Raw genomic sequence first — 21,257 nt, forward strand, 5'->3', positions numbered from 1 at the left:
ACCAGAATCCATTTTGTGCTTCTCAGACTTGAACCCGTCCAATGCTCTTATATAACTAAAAAAGGGTTCTAAGCTGTCCAAAAAAGGAATATCTCGACGACATTGTACTCTCGTATGCTCCAGAATCACTTCAACTAATGACTAATCGGATACACCAATATTCCAAACTTTGGGGATTAATTGTCAATTTAGAGAAGTCGAAAGTGATGATCTTCAAAAAACATGGAGGGAGAAATTGCGCAAACGAAAAGTGGAAATTCAATGGAGAATTGAATGAAGAGGTTAAAGAGTTAAAGTACCTAGGAGTGAGAAACACTTTAGTGAAAAGCTTAATAAAGCGAAAATGGAGATAAACCTCACATGGCAAAGATGTTTCACGAACGAATGTGTGGCTCATAGTAGCAAATACAAATTTTTTAAAACGGTAGCAGAATCCATTATGCTTTACGCTGCACATACTTGGGGAAGTAAATATCACGACATGGTTGAAAAGCTATTGCGCTTCTGCATTAAACGAGCATTCTATTTGCCAGCCAACACACTGAACTATGTCATAATGCTTGAAACGGGAATTTCTCCACTTTAAAACTGCAAGTGAAATACTTGATTAGAAGCTTAAATTTGGCAGACTATCGTTCACCAAAAATATCAGCTCTTAAGGCTATCAATTCAAGAAGTGGATGGTATCGCGAATGGCTTGAATTGGCAGAAAAATGAAATTAATTTGGTTTGTAATGTCGAGGACCTTTCTAAATTAAAAAAGGACATGTACTAAATTATTTCCAGGGAAGATGAAGCAGCTAGAACCAAGTACATGGACGAAGCTTCAAAGTCCTTACATCGTACGATCTACTGCCAGCTTAACCACAATTTGCAGCAGTTAAACTACTTCCGTGATGAGCTTAGTGTCAGGGAAATATTTATGATGGTCAGACTACGAGCTGAAATTCTAAACCTGAACAGAGCAGATCTTTGGAAAAGATTTTCCAACCATTGAGGAAGTCATATTCGAATTAAATCAAATGAATGTTTCTAAACTGTATCGGTTCTGTACAACTGCTTTAAGATATCGAAATAGAATCTTACAAGGACTCTTTTGATGAAACACCTTTTTTATTCTTATTCGGGTGGCGCAACAGTCCGTTGTGAACCAGGGCCTAGTCACTTACAACTCTCAACCATTCCTGTGTGCGAGTACTGCTGTCATTAATGGAAGGGACCTACAATTTTAGGCCGAATCCGAACGGCTTTTCTTATTATTATGTGATAATTGTTAATTAAAATAAACTAAAAATCGCTAATTATAAAATTTAAAGTCAAATTTAAAAAAATAAATAATATTGTAAAAGTATATAAATAGTCAATTCAGCAGACGGTAGATAGCCATATGCATGTCTAATGATTTTGTTTTATATTAAAATGTTATATTAATTTTATTAATTATGAATAAAATCAATCAATTCTAAAAAAAGGGTTCGTCAAAACCGAAGGCACCAAACTCAAACCAACATATCAAGTGCAATAATCTTACTTTTTCCAAAACGGTGTAAAAATTTTTTCACTGCTCGGTGAGTCAAGACATCAGATCAGTGATGGACTCTTGCATGGAACCTTTAAATTTTTCTCTAGAAAATGCACGTTTGGTTTTTTACAATTTTTTTTTATTTTTCTGCCAATATCTCGAAAACGACATTTTCTACAAAGAAGCACCATACCACTAAAAATTATAGCTTCCAAGATATCAGTCATTAGATTTGATTACGATTTTTAAAATTGTATGGGAATTTTTTTCTTCTTAGACTTCCACGACTCATATCTCGAAAAGTATAAATCTTAGCTTTATGGTGCTGAGGCTTTTTTATATGATATCTTTATGCACCTTTTTTGCTGAGAGCCTTGTCTAAAAAAGTTACAAGGGCCCGAATTACCTTGTTATGATAAGGATAAACCACAACGAACACTTTTGTGGATCGTTTGATTTAAAAAAAAACTTATACTAGATGAGATGATAATTTAAATGCCTCAAAGCTAACAAAAATTTAAAGCTAAAAGCTGAAATGTAACACATATTTCGTATGGGAAAACTAAATTTTAATATTAAGGTCTCAAATGTTCAGTTTATTGGATTTTTTGTACATTTCCAACAAAGTTCTATTGAGGGACCAGCAAAATTAATAATAGCCCAAAGCACTTTTCAAACGTTCACATTCAATTACTTTATTCCCAAGATAACCTTCCGTTCCGCAGTATAATCTTGAGGACCAATTTTCGAAAAAAAAATGTCAACATTTGTGGCGATACATTAGCAATAACGCTGCAAATGTTGTTCTCCAAGTTGTCAATTGATACGGGCTTATCGGCACGGTCGGGGTAGATTTCACAAGTGATCAAAAAAAGTATTCGAAGAATTGCAAGATCTCGTAGGTCAAATCACGGATCCGTAACGTGCGCTTACCAAACGTTTCCTTCAATTAAAAAATTGTGGAAAGAGTTGTGACTCCATCTTATTGAAACTACATCTCCTGCAAATAATTGTTGTTCAATTGATGATCGAAAAGGTCAGTATTGGTGAGTCTATAGCTTTACCCATTGACGATACCGTTTTGCCTATCATCGTTCTTGAAGAAATACAGGGAAATTATTTAACAGAGCCATAAGACACACGAAATCATCAGTTCTTGAGAATTATTATCACTTCAAATACGACAGTTTTGTTTAATGTGAACTTGACAGCTGACAAGATGGCACCCACTTTAAGTAGTTTTGCAATCTTAAAGTTCTACAAAACACCCAATTCTTTCTATAACCATTTTAACAAATAAATGAATCTAGTCTTGAATCAAATCTCTTCATTCCACATTTCCAAATGCTATCGTCATAATAAATTGAATTGAGGAACTATCGTTCTATTAAAAATACAAAAATGCAGAACAAGGTCATAAAAACTTGTGTACATAGTATATTAAAAAAAAGCAAAAGAAAAACAAGATACAAAACAAATTCCTTCCATCTAAATCAACTTAAATTGTATTTATGTAAGCTATTACCCTCTATATTTCTTGTTTGTTAGAATTCCTGTTGTTGTTGGTTTTTTGATTTTATAAAGGCATTAAGTTCTTTCTTTTTTTATATTGTTATAGTTTGAAATCTCAAATTACACCAGAAATTGCCCAATGTATATAGAAAGAAGACCAATTGACTCACTCACTAAATTCGAAAAAAGGCACGATTTATTTTCAAAAAATCAACAAAGTGAAGCAATAAAATGCGATCAAAATAACACAGAGTTCTATGCAATTTAAATATAGTCTGGGAGTGAGAGTTGGAAATTGTTTCAAAATTACGGATAAAGTTTTAAAATAAGGAGTTCGCCGTAGAATGCATGAAACAATATAAAAGCAACAATTAGAACCCAAAAACGTGAAACTTAAAAGAGATACAAATCCTCAAATAACCAATTTGAAAACTATTTTTGAAAAACAATATTTAACTCACAAAATTTAGATAAAATGAAATATAGAGACAATCACATTTTCACCTAATTAAACATTTTATAAAACCAAAACAACGGTAAGAAAAAAGTTAATCAAATTTAAAAATTTTGAAGAGTAGCACTGGGAGAGCCACAAATTAGGCATTTGAACCCTTTTAACAATAAATAAATGGCAAATTCTTTTTTAAAAGATGATTCGAGGTTCCAAAAAGAGATTTTAAAAGAAGAAACATTTAGATTGCAATTAGTATTGCCTTTTAAATGCCAATAAAAGGGAGACTTTTTAACTATTTTAGCAAACAGAATTTTGAAAAAAAAAAGCTATACAAAAACAGAGAAACTTTAGAGGCAAACAGTTCTGAGCTCTTAAAGTTATGGACAGTCTCCTAAAAAACGAATATAATTTTAAATTACATCTTTAAAAAACAACGATAAGAACATCGAAGCAACATTTCTAAACCAAAACAATTCTAAAACGATCCATTGATAACTTCTGCATCCAGATTTGGGACCTAAAAAACATTGTTTGGGTTCGAAAACAAAATTTTGAACATTATTAGTTCTAAAAGAAACATAAGCGACAGAATTTGTAACCCAAAAAGTTCTTAAGAAGAATATTAAAAACATCCCGAAACACAAAAAATTCTTAAAAAAATATTACAAATCTTGAAAAAACATTTTGCATTTTCAAAAAATGTTTAGGTTTAAAATTAAAATTCGAAACCCAACAAGTTATAGAAGAAAAATCAAAGACCACGAGAACATTGTTTTTAATATAAAACCAAAGTATTGTATGTTCGAAAACAAGGTGAAGTAAAATATTGACATTTGAAATAAGACCAACTTTCAAAAATTAGCTCTATTACACTTTACAAAAGGGAAAAAATGCAATTTTCAGCAGTTGGTTATATTGTACTTTGGAGGAGTTTAAATACATAAGACCAATTTTTTTTTTTTGAAACATAAAACCAACTTATTTTTACGGTGAAGTATGTAAATAGAGTGCTACGGCAACATCACAAACTGGATACACTATACCTTTTGTTAAAAGTGCAATCAACCAAACTTTGTTTAAGTATAATAGGACCAATTATTTGCAATGGGCTTTATTGTTCTTTAAAAATGTTGACTTATTAATTTCCCATAGGAAGTTATTGTAATGGGTTCGATTTGTCAAATTGAAAATTTTGACATTTCTCAACGTCTTAAGGTCTCTAGAGTCGAAATAAAAGATTTTTAGAAAGATGTCTGTGCGAGCGTGTGCACGAACGTTAGTACGTCCGTACCTTTGCGACGTTTTTTTTGTTGTCCTTAGCTCAAGAACCAGAAGAGATATCGATTTCAAATAAATTTTGTTATACAGATAATAAGGCAGAAAGATGCGTGGGTGGTTTTTTTACCATAATAGTTTGAAAAAAAGTTGACAATTTTGGTTAATCCTAAATATCTTACGAACCAAAAACGCTAGAGACTTGAATTAAATTTTATATAATATATTGTAAAGTGATATCAAAGAAAAACATTAAAAAAATCCATTTAACGATTTTTTATAAATAAAAAAAATGTGTCACCTCCAAAATTTTAGGACTAAAATATGATTTTATCTCCAAAACAATTTTGTGCAACGAGGAATAATGTTTTTGACATCTGATAACATTTTAAGAAAAATCGAATTGACAGTTTTTTTCATAAAAAATAAAAATCTAAAAAAAACATTAGTCAAAGTTGGTAAAACTGATTTTCGACTCAAATATCTTTTCAAAAATTGTAGATATTGGCTTTAAACTACTTTATCTATCAAAAAATATTGTTTTTAACATTCAGTAAAATTTTGAAAAAAACTAAAAACAAAAAAAAAATTAACGAAAGTTGTTAAAAAATAATTTTCGACTAAATATTTTTTAAAAAATTTGAAATATTGGCTTCAAACTAATTTATCTTATAAAAAACTATTGTTTGTAACATTCGATTTATTTACAAAAAAATAAAACTCTAAAAAAAAAAACAATACTAAAACTTGGTAAAAATTTACTTTCGACTCAAATAGCTTTTCAAAAATTAAAAATATTGATTTTAAACTTATTTTATTTCACAGAAAATATTGTTTTTGATATTCAGTAATTTTTATATAAAAATCCAACAGTCCGTTTTTTCATAAAAAATAAAATCTACAAAAAATGGTACGCAAATTTGGTAAAAATTGATACGAGAACATATAGACAAACTTTTAAGAAAGAAAACGACAGACGGGATGAAAAGTTATCAGTGTGGGTCGCATCCCAGCCTCTTTTACTTGGTTTTAATTTTACGGCGCCCGAAAGCAAAACTCAATACATTTTTAAAATAAGATTAAAAAGAAAAAACCAAGCCCTAGTGTCTTAGAACTCTTGACTATTTCTGTAGTGTCAAGAATGAAGGGGAGCTACAGTTTTTATGCAAATATTTTTTACAAGACAAGAATTACTCTTAGAGGATTTGTCAACTTATTTATAAAACTCACATTTTGTATTTTAAAAAAAAATCACATTTCTGGTATATGTACATATATTCGTATCATTTCAACTGAAAAACTTAAACTATTATAAAGCAATTTCTTTAAAGTACTCCCTCGGGCTACAGAGCACTTTAATATGATGATGGCTATTTGAAAACAAAAAACCCACAACAACAAAAAGTTATTGCGAGTAAATACAATAAATTGTTTATCATGCAAATATTCAAAAGCATACTACACAAACAACAAACATTATATTGTGTATTATTCATCTACAAATATAATACCAAAATCAAATTTTAAGCTTAGGGCAGTCATCAATGTTTCAAAACCTCACATATAACGCACAATATAGGTAAACAAATAGACATTAGAACAAAAAGTAAAAAGCAAACAAGCTGATGATGAGGCAGAGGCAAAAGTAGAGGTTTCATCATCAGGTCAGTAAAGACCCATCAGGTCCAAGTCCAAGCCCAAGCCCACTGAGGCACACTGACCGAACTATTTCATTTTAATTTCCATGTTGATGATACTTGCCCCCTCTGTCTGTCTTCTCTTTTTGTCTCTTGGGGCAATACAAATTTTACCCCGGACCACAAAAGTCCATTATGGCTATACGTATACATTCCTCGAATGCACCCATAAGCCTCATTCTGAAAACACTACACTCTCTTACCCTACAAAAATATATATGTTTATAACTTTGCTATACTTGTTATACCTATGTTATACTTGTATCTATCTGCAGCTTAGCCAAGCCAGCTCCTAATTGTTGAACATACCACAAACAATCTAATGTAATAGGGAAACTTTCATTGAAATTTATGGATTCTACTTAACTGAAATAAGTGCGAAATTATTATTATTTGTTATATAAAAACACGCAAGAGTCGAGGGCGAGCGACGACGCCCGACGACAACGACCGACACGGCGGGTACGAGCATTTTAAGCATATGCAAGCTGCGCAAAGCACACCACACCAATCTCTATGCATCTGGGGGATACTTTTCTACAGGGTGGTTCAAGTAAAGTGATTTTAGTTTTCTATTTTTAACATTGGTTGAAATATTTATTATATATTTTTTGAAATATTTAAATATTTCTAGTTCTTCATAAAATGTTTGAACAATTTTGATGAGTTTCTAGATTTTACATGTCTCACTAAAATCTTAAAAAACGCTGAACCATTTCAGCTTCAGTGGTTTTTAACAGAAAAAGATAAAACGATTTAAAAGCATTTTTCTTAATAGATCCATCGTCTAAATAAGCAAGATTTTTAAAATATATTACAATAAAATATGAAAGTAATTTTGAAAACGCACTTTTAAAAATTATTGCAGGTATTTAAAAGCTAAATTATCACTAAGAGCAAACTTTAAAATATATTTTTCAAAATCATGAGATTTAATTATCTAGGATCCGCATAATATAATACAATGATTTAAACAATATCTTCCTCCGAAAACAGCGTTTTTGGATACCTTGAACATTAAAAAAAAAACATATTCTAAGAACCAGGGATTTAAAAAAACCAGTGTAATTTATTGCAAAATTAAAACATAGGATTTAATTTAGATTTCTTAGGCTTAGTGTGGAATAAAATGTTGTTGAAATGAGCACCATCTTCATACTCCCACAGATGTTCTATTTTTAAAGCGTTTTCCATAGAACTTTGTTGGATATTTGAGCTCAGTGCAAGTTTCACCATGAATTTTTAATTGTAGTTTATTTAATATACACTTAAATCTCCTAATATAAACACAGTACAAAGTGACGTAGGAGCATAAGCCCTAGTGCAAACATCCCAGTTTTACCTTTTGGGACTTTTGCACCACATCATATCTGTCTTTTACGTGGGCCATAAGCCCCTACTTTTTTAAGGTGATTATGAAAAAAACAAGCGTAAAGAGAGCGGATAAAATACCCTTAGCATGTTAAAAATTAAACCAGAATGCAGGCTTTAAGAAAATAGAGAAGGATTAAAAAGGCGATATCGGCGCAAGTTGGTCTTATAGTTCTGAATATCGCAATGGGAGAGGAAGTCAGGGTTGCAAAAAAGCATAACACATTCTCGATGTGCGGTTAAAAAAGGAATGTCTATACTTCACACCACATGCGACATTTCCTTCAACGGGTGGGACAACAGGTAAAACATAGGTGATACATAAATCCCAACAAATAAAACTGTATTTGTAGTTGTATGGAGTAATCAATCTAGAGAGCGTCGATGCCAAATAATACCTGAATATTTTGTCACCGAAAAAGTTTCCTAAATACTGCCATAGTAGTTCAATGACGATTCCTTCGCAAATTTCATAATCGCTGAGCAAAGGGGACCAAGTCCCTTGTTAGTGACAAAGGTCGAACTTCAGCTCATCTTCAATTCAATTAAAAAAAAAAAAGTCAGCAGGTGTCGATGGTATATCCAACGTTGTACTAAGACATTTACCGATGGAGGCAATTGACATTTACACTACACTCTTCAATAATGCACTGAATAATGCATATTATCCAGAGCATTGGAGAACGCTCTGGTTAATCCTCTCCCGAAAAAGAGAAAGCACAACTCCAACTCGTCAAATCTTCGGTCGATAAGTCTTCTTCCGAGCATCAGCAAAGTTTTCGAAAAAATCATTAATAGGTCTCTGACTAAGTAGGCTGCGGACAACAAAATAATGCCGGATAAACAGTTCGGGTTCAAGGCGGGTCATGGCACAATTCATGCTGCGTCTAAACTCGTTTCTGATATCCACTGGAATAAAGCAAAACAACAATGCACAGGTGCTGTTCTGGTTGATCTGCTACATGACCCTCATACGTTGCCCCTTCCCAGATGGAGAAGTTTCAGGTGTTCTATAAGACGCTGTACCGGCTTATATGGAACAGCCGAATCTTCTTATGTGCATTACTATTCCAACGAGGTCCTATACAACGGGGCTCGAATCAACAGAATTGACAATACGTTCGAGCTCACATTGCAAGAGCTATGTCTTCGAACAACAATTTAATTTTCGGGGCGTTCTATTCGAACGACGAGTATTTAGAGAGTTAATGCTTGAGCGGCTTCATTCAACCAGAGGCAATTCTCTAGAATAGGCATGGTTGCAAAAAAAATAAAGAAAAAAACAAAAATACAAACAAAACATGAAATATAAAAAAAAAACATAAAAAGGCAATAAAATATGAAGAACAAAAAATGTAAGATACTTAGATTTGCTGATGTGGTTATTCTAGTTTTAAGTAGTTTATAGGTGGAATAGGTAGTTTAAGTTAGCTTTAAGTTTGATATCAAGGATCTTATTTTAAGTAGTTTTAATTAAAAATAAAAAGGATCTTGGTATTATTTTTTTTCAAATTTTCTTATAAATACAAAAATAAATAAAACTTAAATGGAAGTAAAATAGATCTTACGGCCGAAAGGCATTAGTATTAAATGTTACAGTTTAACTTATAGTGTCCGTATGGGACCAGCAAGTTAGTTGTAAGTTATGGTTAGTTAGGCTTGTTTTATGAATTTTTGTCTAGCTTTAGGATAGGTTTAAGATTGAATTAATAAAAATGCATTTAAACAAAATGAAAAAAAAAAGTATTCTCACTACTATCAGAAATCAACTCAATGGACTCAAAAATGTTCGATCATACACTCAAAAAAGTTGACCAATTCTAATTAAATAAAAAAGCGCCTATCAAATTACTCTGCAGATAATAGCAAAAAGAGCTCGATTAACCTCTAAATTTTACTCACATTAATACAAATAAGTAAACTCTGCAAAAACAATTAATCAATTTACTTAGCAGTTTATGTTAAATTTACTTATTTGTTTTAGTAAACAACTCTCTTGTCAATATCAATCCATTACCTCATTAAATATCTAAACCTTCCTAGATGAAATAGCAAACAAATTGAAGATATTAAACCTACCAGCTTTGTTTATTTAAAAAACCTAATCTTCTAAATTTTATAAGCCCACGATATTGAATTTGTAAAATCTACTAGGTTACCAATAAAATATCTACTCGATTGCGTTTAACCAACTTCCTCTGTTGATTTTACTTAATTGCTCAATATTTATCAACTTCATAGGTTTAATCAACTAACTTTCTCTATTAAAATTAACTAAAAGACCCTGTTTCAAAAACAAATCAAATCAGAAGAAATCAGAAAACAATCTTAATGATTAAAAAACTTTTGACCCACCCTGTAGTTGCAGATTGTTTTGTAGGCAAGGTACGAAAAAACACATCTAGCTGAATTTGTTTATTCTATCTCTCGTTGTTCTCTGTGTCCGCTCCGCAGCGGCCTAGTTAATGAACTTCCGCTTCTATTTTTGGGGTTGATGTTGCTGGTACCTATCATCATCATCATCATCATCGTCTGTGCCAACGGCAAACATATGCGCGAAACAGTGTTGCTGGGTTTTTCGCTTAGTTAGTTGTGTTGCTGTTGCATATTGATGTTAACGAATTAAAATAATAAGTTCCACTTAAAATGTGATAGTTGAATATATGTAGTTTAAAGTGTTTAAACAGACATGTTAAATGATATATGGACCATTTATGGAGTTTATAAGGGTATCAGGGGTTATTTAATGTACACAAAGTTTAATATTCTCGCATTCAGGGGGTTCCATTATTAAATTTTTGTGTGTTCATGTGTTAAATTTGAAATTCTGCTCATTTCATTCATTTATTTGTAGGGATTGGTCATTTTGCTTTATTTTTCATATTAGAAATTTAAATTGAAAGTTAGAATCAGACTTTTTTTTGGTGGATACTAAATAGGATAGGAAAAATAGGGTTAAAGACTCAAATAATGATTAGTTCATACATTTCCATGATTTAAATGATCCACGCAACACACTATCTACCTAACCATTTAAACAGGTTGCGAAGAAGGGAGTTTGAAAGTATATATGACCAAGCTTTGATATATTTCTTTAAAATGTTAAATACTGAAATGATAAGGTAAGCCAGATTTAAATCAAGAATTCCACATTCTTGATGTGCGGCCTTAAAAGAAAACACTGTACTTACAAATTTGTTTGCAATCTTACACATTGCTTTTGAATGCCTCTAAAGCCTTGTTAAGCATTTTACATTCATGTAGTGTGGCTAAAAAACAATATCTATACTTGACAATACGACTGAAATAGATATTAGCAAAGGTAGAAGCATGGCTGTTGATTGTCTGATTGTTTACGAAATTTACGTCAGGAGAGGATTCAAATAGCTTGGAACACAGAACGTATGGTTAGAGACTTAAAGTAATATTTAACACTACATTTAATTACCAGAAGAATTTGTCCAAAATTCCAAAAAAGCAGATAAGAATGGGCAAACGGTTACTTCAAAAAAATTCGTGACCACAGTTCGTAGTTCACAAGTGCAAGCAATCAAAAGCCGTACATTTATATAGAACTTAAATATTCAATGATTTACTTAAATGGTTCATGGTTTGAAAAGTTGTACATACTAGGTCTTTCAGAAGCCCATTTGATCTCAATGGTTTAATGGGAGAATTTTTTTTCAGGAGTTGCACTGTTTTTATAAAGTTCTTTGAAGATCGTTAAATGTATACAATTCCATTCACATCCTCCTGTTGCGTCCTTCTTTTAAAAAATTAACTTTTCGTAAGCTTTAGTTATGTATGACAAAAAATTAACCATAACTTTCTACTTAGGTCGACAGACCTGTTAAGTCCGTTAGGAACCCCTAAATTGACATAGGGCCTCTACTACGACTACGCACCGTCGTGTGCGGTTTTCGGAGATGTGTTTCAGCTCCCTCTAACTCTTGCCTAGTGACGCTGATTCCTCCTCGTCTCTCTGTTCTGCGCCATTAGTTTCTCGGTCATCCAGCTTTTCTTCCTTTTTTGTGTGAGCGGAATCCTCTGCATTGCTGGGCCTGCAATGCAGTCGTTAGCTTTTTTAACGTATGTCCAATCCATTGCCACTTACGCCTTCGACTATAGGTTCCTGAACTTACCTTCTTTGAAGGACCTCATTGGATAATCGGTTTGGCCAGAAAATCCTTAGGATGTTGCGAAAACATCTATTCACGAAGGTGTGCAGCTTTCTTGTAATTGCAAAAGTACTTCACCCATAAAGAAGTACAGATTCGACATTTGTGCGAAACAGTAGTAGCTTTGTTCTAAAGCTAATAGAGTTATTCCTCCAAATTTTCGACAACATACCGAACACCGCTTTTGTTTTGCCGATGCGGCACACGATGTCTTGTTCGGTTCCACCTTCAATGGAGACGATACTTCCAAGGTATTGAAAGCTCTCCACTTTTTAAGCCGGTTGTTAGGAAATATTTATTTCAGAAGATGATCTAGTTCTGAGGCTGATCATTTTTGGTTTTCGGACTTAATTTTCAGCCAGACGACTTCTGCTTCCCTCTCCACACTTGTTGTCATTTGATGAAGATCAATGATCCTATGAGAGAGTAAGCAAACATCATCCGTAATCCAAGTTCTTTATGTAGAATGTCAAATTCCATTTTATCCCTCCGCTACCTAACAAAGCTGCGAGCAGTACATCGCTTACCACCAACAAAATCAATATTGGCGACAGAATACAGCCCTGTCTGACTCCATCGATGAACAGCTAGTTTAGTGGTGTTCGATATATATGTACTATATGTACTCGTAACTAACGGACTGTTGGATTTTTATATACAAATTACTGAATATCGGAAACAATATTTTCTGTGAAATAAAATAAATTTGAAGCCAATATTTTTAATTTTTGAAAAGCTATTTGAGTCGAAAGTAAGTTTTTACCAAGTTTTAGTATTGTTTTTTTCTAGAGTTTAATTTTTTTAAAACTGTCAATTCGATTTTTCTCAACATTTTTCAGAATGTTGAAAACAATATTTCTTATAAGATAAAATAAGTTTGAAGCATAAATTTAAAGTTTTTGAAAAGATATTTAAACCGATATTCAATTCTTACCATCTTTGAGTAATGTTTTTTTTAGATTTGTTTTAAAAAAAAACTGTAAATTCGATTTTTTCAAAATTTTATCAGATGTCAAAAACATTATTTTTCGTTGCACAAAATTGTTTTGGGGATGAAATCATATTTTAATCGTAAAATTTTGGGGGTGACACATTTTTTTTCAGTTTTTGATTTATAAAAAAAAAACGTTAAATGGATTTTTTTTTTCAAAAAATATGCTTCTTTGATATCACATTACAATATAAAATTTAATTCAAGTCTTTAGCGCTTTTAGTTCGTAAGATATTTACGGTTAACCAAAATTTTCAAACTGCTATGGTAAAAAAACCACCCACGCAATTTTCTTGAGAGTCATTTCTGCATCTTTCTGCCTTATTATCTGTGTAACAAAATTTATTTGAAATCGATATCTCTTCTGGTTTTTGAGCTATGGACGACGAAAAAACTTCGCGAACGTACGGACATACGAATGTACGGACGTACGAACGTACGTAAACACGCACGCACAGACATCTTTCTAAAAATCTTTTATTTCAAATCTAGGGACCTTGAAATGTCGAGAAATATCAAAATTTTTAATTTGACAAGAGTTAAAGTTGAAGATTGGCGAAAATCAATAAAAAACCACGTGACGAAAATTTTGTAACTACAATTCGTATATTTAGTTAACAACTGCGAAGCAATTCAAAATTGTTAACTGATACGAAACTCAAGTATTTGTGATCGATTCAAAGTTTATAGGTCAACAATAATGTAGATAGCTCTTCCATCAGCCTATAGGACCTCAAAAGTTTAATGGAGAACATTTTTGTTTCCGCAGTTCAACCGTTTTTAAAGTGTTCTTTTAAGGTCTCAAAACGTCTACGATCTTACCTCTCCTTTAAAAAAAAAGTCACTTTTCGTGAGCTTTCGTAATCCGTAACGTAAAATTCATTTACAAAATTACAGCTACAAAAATAATTTTTGGGCCAACATTTGATTCCAGTATAATGGAAAAAAATATTTAAAAATCCACAATTTGAAAATTTTGCTTTTATGTATGAATTTTGGTTTTATTTTATCAAAATATTGAATAAAAAAAAGACTAGCTGCGCTAAGAAATGAAAGTTCTCGGTATTCATCTAATTCAAAATGATTGCAAATTCCGGCAATTATTTAAGTTTCTTAATTTATTTAGTTTTTAAGAAGGCCAGCTAAAATTTTAAGTAAAAAACCATTCGAGATAAAAAGTGGAATTTTATCCTGCAATTTTTTTCCAAGCCACAATTTGGGTCAAAACAGAAGTAATCAATATTTATGATTTAAACCCTTAACCATGAAAAAAGGTGATGGCAACCTTAAGTCTACCTTTAAACTATTAAGGTCCACGTTAAAAGCACCCCCATCGATAACAAATCTTAAGGCAAGAAATAAATTCATCCACAGAAAAACTCAACAAAACGCGTTTTTAGAGAGTAATTCAGGGCTGCGTAACAAAACGCATTTAACTTGAGTTTTGCCTTAATCTTACACATCATTGATACTGACAAAACAGGACCTCAAATTTTAAACAACTCTAAAACTGCCTGGTTTCAATTTGTTGATTACACAAAAACACTTTTGCAAAAAGATGAAACAAATTTTCATACTGCGGGAATAGGAAGTAATTTCTTCTAGCACAACTTTTGAGAACAAAATATTGGTCTACTATTTATATTTGAATTACTTTTCCCCTCGGCTAAATGATTTGTTTTACAAAAATGGTCTTCACTTTTGGTTCCAAAAATTGTATTAATCATGATCGTTAAAGACAAAAAAGGTTTTTGAAAAAGTCATTAAGCGACATGCAATCCATAAAAGAAAATGTTAACAAGGGAAAACTCCACCCAATGAAAAATTCTATGTCTTGAAAACATTTAGATTAGACTTGCTCTTGATACTCTAAGGAAATATTTCAATCAAGAAAAAGAAACGTTACCAAACATCATTTTCGAAATAACTTTATAAGTAAAACTTAAAACTCGAAATGGCTTAACGGCTATAAGTCTATCAAATATCAAAATATTGGTTTTTCGTCCCGATATTCTCACTTGGTCTTATTAGTTAAGGAGTGAGAAATCCGTGTTACTCGTAATACACAACTTTTGTTCTTTGTTCGGTTCATACTATATAAGATTTTTTAGCAAAAAGTGATGGCTCATATTAACCACATTGAAACTTTCAAAATTAGCAACTTTAGACGATAAACGTCAAGGTTCTTTATTTAAAATACGTGCTTTCATATTTTATCGATTAATGTCTTATTTTTTTTAAATTAACCTTATTTCGCATTTTCACGAAACAAATTCTCGAGTGCCGCAGGATTGGTATTAACATCAAGTCTTTCACACTTGATCCTTTTCCTCATACTTGTAATCCCTATAAGACATTTAAGTAATTACATACCTATCTGAAATTTTAAACAGTTCTACAAAACTTTACCTACGTCTACATTGAAAACATATAATTTTATCTTCAATCTAAAAAAAAAAGTTTCGCAAAACAAAAATCATTAAAAATCGCTCTAATTTTACTCGGTTCAGTTGATAATCATTAATATTTAATCTTGTTTAACTATTTAACAAACTAGCTATAGACCAACTAGCTAGCTCTTATAAGCATCATCAACATAACGGTATCAGTATATAAGGCATATAAAAATTAGCATAGGAGTATTACAAAATTAAACCCATTATCCAAATGAATAAAGTTTTTAGTTTAGTTTATAAAATGAGCTGCCTTAAGGTAATACCAAACTATACGAGTAGGAATATGTAATTTCTGTTACGTACCTACGTATACATACGCTACGAAAGAAGTACGTATAGTGAGATATGTCACACAGATAAATCTAATTGCATTAATAACAATTAAAAATTCCACAAGTTCTTAGATTAAGGGCAAAGATTAATTTTCGATGTGAACTTTTTTAATGAAGATAAACTGTTACCCACATCAGCCAACAAAATATATGCAGGGTGTTTTTTTTTTGCCATACGATACGTATCACAATATAAGAGCTCATACACACAAGTTACGTATAAACCTATTTGCATGACATACGTATACGTTATGTATAGCTATAAGGAATAGTCAAAACATTCGACTCGTATATAGACCATATAAATGCATCTAAAGGATTTTTCCGACAAAATATATGTAGGTACGTAAATATGTTGCCAAACGCAGCTACTTTTACAGTTAAATTGCTTCCATCAAGGGCGGGTTTTACTTTTAACAAGCTATAGAGTTTCACTCTTTTTACGTATGCTCGTAATACCGCCACTGTTGGCGTTGACAAAAGTTTGAGTGAGTGTAGTTAAAAATTAGCTATTCACACTTCCCGCATAATATTATATCTACGTTACGTATTACGTACATATTTACATAGCGCGCTGTAATGCAAAGTATTTTATTTCAGCCTCATTCATGTATACCTTTATAGCTCCCTCTACCTACGCTATCTGGAGAAACAAAAGCACTTTAGCGCTGTTCCTCACCTCTCCTCTCCACGCTATCCATATACGTATAACTCTTTGGTCCTTGCATGTGATTCAGCTATTATTCAGCTGGAAAATGGTATTCATAGCACGTTTGAAACGGTCGGTCCGCCGTCGTCGTCGTCGTTTGTGTGAAGCTCATGTAGCATACGGGGGAACGAACAGAGTGAGTGCTAGTGCTAGATACTTTAGCATGCTGTAAGTGCCTGGCCTGGGATAGGGTATAGAGTTAAAGTCAATAAAGGACTCTTGCGCACAATATATGAACGAGGAGGTGGTGTTCTATACGAGCCATATTTATGGCGGGTGGCATTTTTAATCTCTTTACTCGTCATACCAAACTCTTTCGCTTCTGATGCTTCTATGATGATGCTAGGCAAAGTAGCATCATAGCGACAGCAGTAGCAGCTAAACAGCATTATAAAGCGATACATGTGAGAAATCAGGACAAGGTCAGGACATGAAATTTTAAATTCCTCAATGAACACACAAAGATTTTTGATTGAAAACCACTCGGGTGTGTGACTAGTCTCTAATGGCCCTTTGCATAAATTTAAATTTATTTACAGGGCTGGATTTTTTTTGAAATACCGACCGACGACACAACAGAAGTGGGGCCCCTTATTGGGTAATGGTTTAAGTATTTTCAATAAAATATGCTTGAAATTTGCTTGTTTTTATCTCTAGCCAACTACGTCCCTGGCTTTTCATTGTAACCATAAAGTTTATTGCCCCCTATCAAAAACACTTTGTTCTTTCAAATTGATATTTGAAATGGGACATTTTTTTAAGAGTGCCAACTAAATTCCTAGGATGTATCGTGTTTGAGAGATCTAATCGAACTATAAAGTCCACTTAAGTTCACTTTTATCGTAGCTCAAATAGAAACCCTTTTAGATTTTTTGTGTGTTCTTTACTTTTTTTTATTTTGATAATTTTCACTCCATCTAAAAAATAGTTTTTCTTTTTTTTATGTTGCAGAATAAAAAATGGGGAACTCCGGATACACATGCATACGAAGGACATTCTGTTGGATGAACATCATATTGTGGGTGAGTAACACATTTTGCACCTAGCTATAACTTTTTGTATAGGTAGCTAAGCTATCTAACCCAAAAACCGCCTTTAGCTGAAGTGAGCCAAATTCCAGAAAATGAAAGGGGATGTGACAAAATATAGAGACAATGTAGAGGGGGCCATACCACTAGTGTAAACATTTTTGTTATATTGTGGATGAGGGTTGCCAGCTTTGAATTTTCATTTGAATTTAAACTTAAAATGAGTTCCAGCTTGTTTCTATATAAAATCGCTTCATATTTTTATTTAACATACAGTTCCACTACTAAGAAAGAAGCTTCTTTATTTAATTTAAAATAATTGAGTTTCGATAACTTCGTTTTTTTTGAAAATTTATAGAAGTTGTTTCTTATTTGAATTTAGAACTAATTAAGTAAATGATTGTTATTTCACTACGGTATTCAAACAGCTTTCATTTACTTATTTGGTATTAGTACAACCTTGGATTGCTTCAGTGTCACTCATTTCTCCAAATATAGCTAAGGGTTTCGATAAGCTTTCCAAAATTTAATAACTTGACATACAAGAACCTTAAAGGAACTAGGATTTGTATTAGGTTTTTGTAGAGGATTTCAGTAAAGCTAATTTTCATTTGTTTGGACATAATTCATTACAATATCCTTAAATTTTATTATAAAAGCTTTAAGGAAGCTATGATTTATTTTAACTTTTTGCTATAGTTTTATTAACTTCCCATAGGAAGTTATTTTTAACAACTAATAAAAGAACGAAAGAAGCTATGATTATCGAGCTTAAATGTTTCCAGTTACGCTTGTATTTCGATAAAGCCTTTTTAAATTTACTGAAAGAAGTGTTGTGTTATTTTTTAAAGTGCATTATTTTGTTACTATAAGAAGTCTTCCTTAAAATCGCTACATAAACCTTTCTTGAATCTACTTTAATGATTTCAGTTTTCTAAAATCGTGAAAGGCTTAAGATGACTTAATAAAAGTCTTATGCTCCTTTCGAGAAAGTTCGCAGTCCGCTGTTTAAACTGCTTCTTGGTCTCTGGTGTGTACTAGTGGAATGTTTGGTAGGCAGTCAAGAAACGACAGAGAAATATTTCAAATTAATCTTAAACAGCTTCAAACACTGGTCTGAAGGGGTCACACGGTTACGCTTGTTTTCCGAAGTGAGCAAATGCGACCCATTGTGCTAACAGCTTTCTAGTGGCGAAACATTTCTTCGGTTATTTTCTCAAAGTAGTAGGCTTCTTTTTCTCATATTTTAAGCACCTTTAATCAGCTTTTACGAGTCGTGTGTTTTTGACACGTAAATCTCCTTTCAAGTGATTTCATAAAAAAACCGATGGGTTGAAAATATGTACACCAATTGTTGACTATTTAAATCGAAAGGAAAGAGTCACCATTCACATTCTATAACAAGAATCGAATCACCGAATGATATGTTCCGTTTTCCATTTTTTACATTTTACGGACAATCTGACTTCCACACGTATAAGACAAAGCTACGGGTCTGATTTGACTGAAATTTTGACAATAGCTTTTTCAGAATTTGTACTAGAATTTAGTAAATCTCTGTTATCGGACAGCCTACATGTGTTAAAACCTTTGAATTTTTGTTCGAATTCAAATGGTTTTTAAGTTTCGCTAAACTATCGATAAAGTTGGTGAAATGTCTTAAGATTTATTTATAAGTCAATAAATAACCTTATCAAGTCTTGAATAAGTGTTTACTTGTTTGAAAAAGCTATTCTATTATTCGTTTTGATTTTATGCAAACTTAAATAAAAACATTGATAGTTCCTTAAGGCTTCTTTTACGAAGTCATTATTTGTCTTAATTTTATACAAGCTCTTTCAAGTAGTTTGAGTTCTGTTTATATTTTATTAAATTCTCTTTTACCTATAATTAATTTTCTTCGAAAACAAACTTCAATGGCTACAGTATTGGTAGTCTTCTTTAAAACCGTTTTCAAAAGCCTTAAAGAAGCAATGATAAGCTATGTTTTTTTTAAACACTAAAGTTGTTAATAAGCATTTATTTCGATAAATTTTGAAAAGCAAAGTTATGTGTATCAATATTATATTTGGAGGAACGATAATTTCGCCAAGTTTTCTCTAAGGTAGTTATGTCAATAAATATTTTTCTTTAGATCTTCTGTTATACAGGTTCTCTTTGTCCTAAAGGCAAATTTTGTAGCGGTTTTTGGCAACACTGTTTTAAACAGCTGACGCACGTTTCGTGTTTTGTTTCACTGTGAAACTACTTCAGTTGCAAATTATTGAATTTTATGATCAAAGTGAGTGATCTTTTAAGAAAGTTCACCGCGCGCTTCTTCCAGCTAGCGACGAAGCTCATTTTTGTCCCGATTGGTACGTTAATAAGCAGAGTCGTCGATTGTGGAGTAAATATCAGCCAGAAGCATTGCAAGAGCTATCAATGCATCCCGAAAAAGCCACAATTTAGTGCGGTTTATCGGCTGGTGGCATTATTGGACCTTACTTCTTCAAATATAATGTAAATCGTAACGCAACTGTGAATGGTAACCGTTCGGGACCGGTCTATCGGACGCCTAGATTGTGCGATTTACCGCCTTAAGACAATTTTTTTTTGAGCTATTTTTAAGCTCATGTTATAGGTACAGACAAGCCCGATTCAATTGACGCATTTTAAGATAGCATTGAAGCATTTATTCGTGAGATACCGGCCAAATGTTGCAAAACGTATTTCAAAATTGGACTAGGTAAGGTAAGGTTAGTTTAAAGATGGAAACGGACACACTTAGGCCAGTTTAATGGCCCATTGTGATACCACATGAATCTTGAGGCTTCCTCTTAAGCTCAATGTACCCAGATTGAGTCCCTTACGAAACGTGAGAGGCTGATTTTACCGATATGATTTAGATCATTTAGATCGTTAAAGAAGAATTATGCTAGGAAATTCTTGCGTTTTCGAGCCAGAGCAGGGCATGTACAGAGAAGATGAAGAACTGTTTCCTCCTCTTCCTCGTCCATACAACTTCTGCAAAAGTCATTTGAGAATACGCCTGGCGGCCGGCGTGGCGTGCTTTTCTATTTGACAGTGTCGCTTTTGACACCTATTATCGAGCTTATATGCGATCTGTTTAGAAAGACCAAGCACCTTGAACGTTTTAAATCCAATGTGGTTATGTTGTTAAACCTGTTGCCTGCCCTCCTCACAGCGTCTTCCATTAGCAGCAGTTAACAAGTAGCGATAAATATGCCAGTACTTGCCAAACGTAGTAGGATGAGCTGCACTGTACTGTTTGTGGCGAGTTCACCTGCCTTACATTTACATGGAATGTCTCTATGGCCCGGCATCAAGCAAAGGTGAACATTAAACTGCTGTGCTATCTCCATTAGAGATGATCGACAGTTATAAAGTTTGTAGAGACAGAGTCCAGATATTTTACAGCGGCTTGACTATCTACGAATACGGATATCAGTTGTTGATATCACGTTTTCTTTAAGCCAGGACAAGACTTCTTTTATCGCCAATAGTTCCACCTGTAACACGCTACATTGATTGGAAAGGCGGAATGAGAGAATTAATTTCAGTCGTTCAGAGTACACACCTCCATCAACTTCATTGCATTTATTTCGATAAGCTCGTTATAGGTTATGTCTATAAATTCTATTTGTACAATTATCATAAAGCTTACAAAAAACCTGATATTTTATTTAAAAGAAGATACGAGGGCTGATTTTGGAGAAGTGTAGTTTCGCTAAG

General features: G+C 32.6%; 1 protein-coding gene across 1 annotated transcript in view; it reads left to right on the forward strand.

The window, feature by feature from the left end:
- The window catches only part of LOC129945437 (tetraspanin-9), a 130,361-nt gene that overhangs the window by 71,867 nt on the left and 37,237 nt on the right, over positions 1-21,257 (forward strand). Inside the window, exon 3 of the mRNA XM_056055195.1 lies at positions 17,449-17,519. Coding sequence (XP_055911170.1) covers positions 17,457-17,519 — 63 coding nt within the window. The 5' untranslated portion in view covers positions 17,449-17,456. The remainder of the gene's footprint in view (positions 1-17,448; positions 17,520-21,257) is intronic.

This window comes from Eupeodes corollae, chromosome 2 (genome assembly GCF_945859685.1).
Source record: "Eupeodes corollae chromosome 2, idEupCoro1.1, whole genome shotgun sequence".
Lineage (NCBI taxonomy): Eukaryota > Metazoa > Arthropoda > Insecta > Diptera > Syrphidae > Eupeodes > Eupeodes corollae.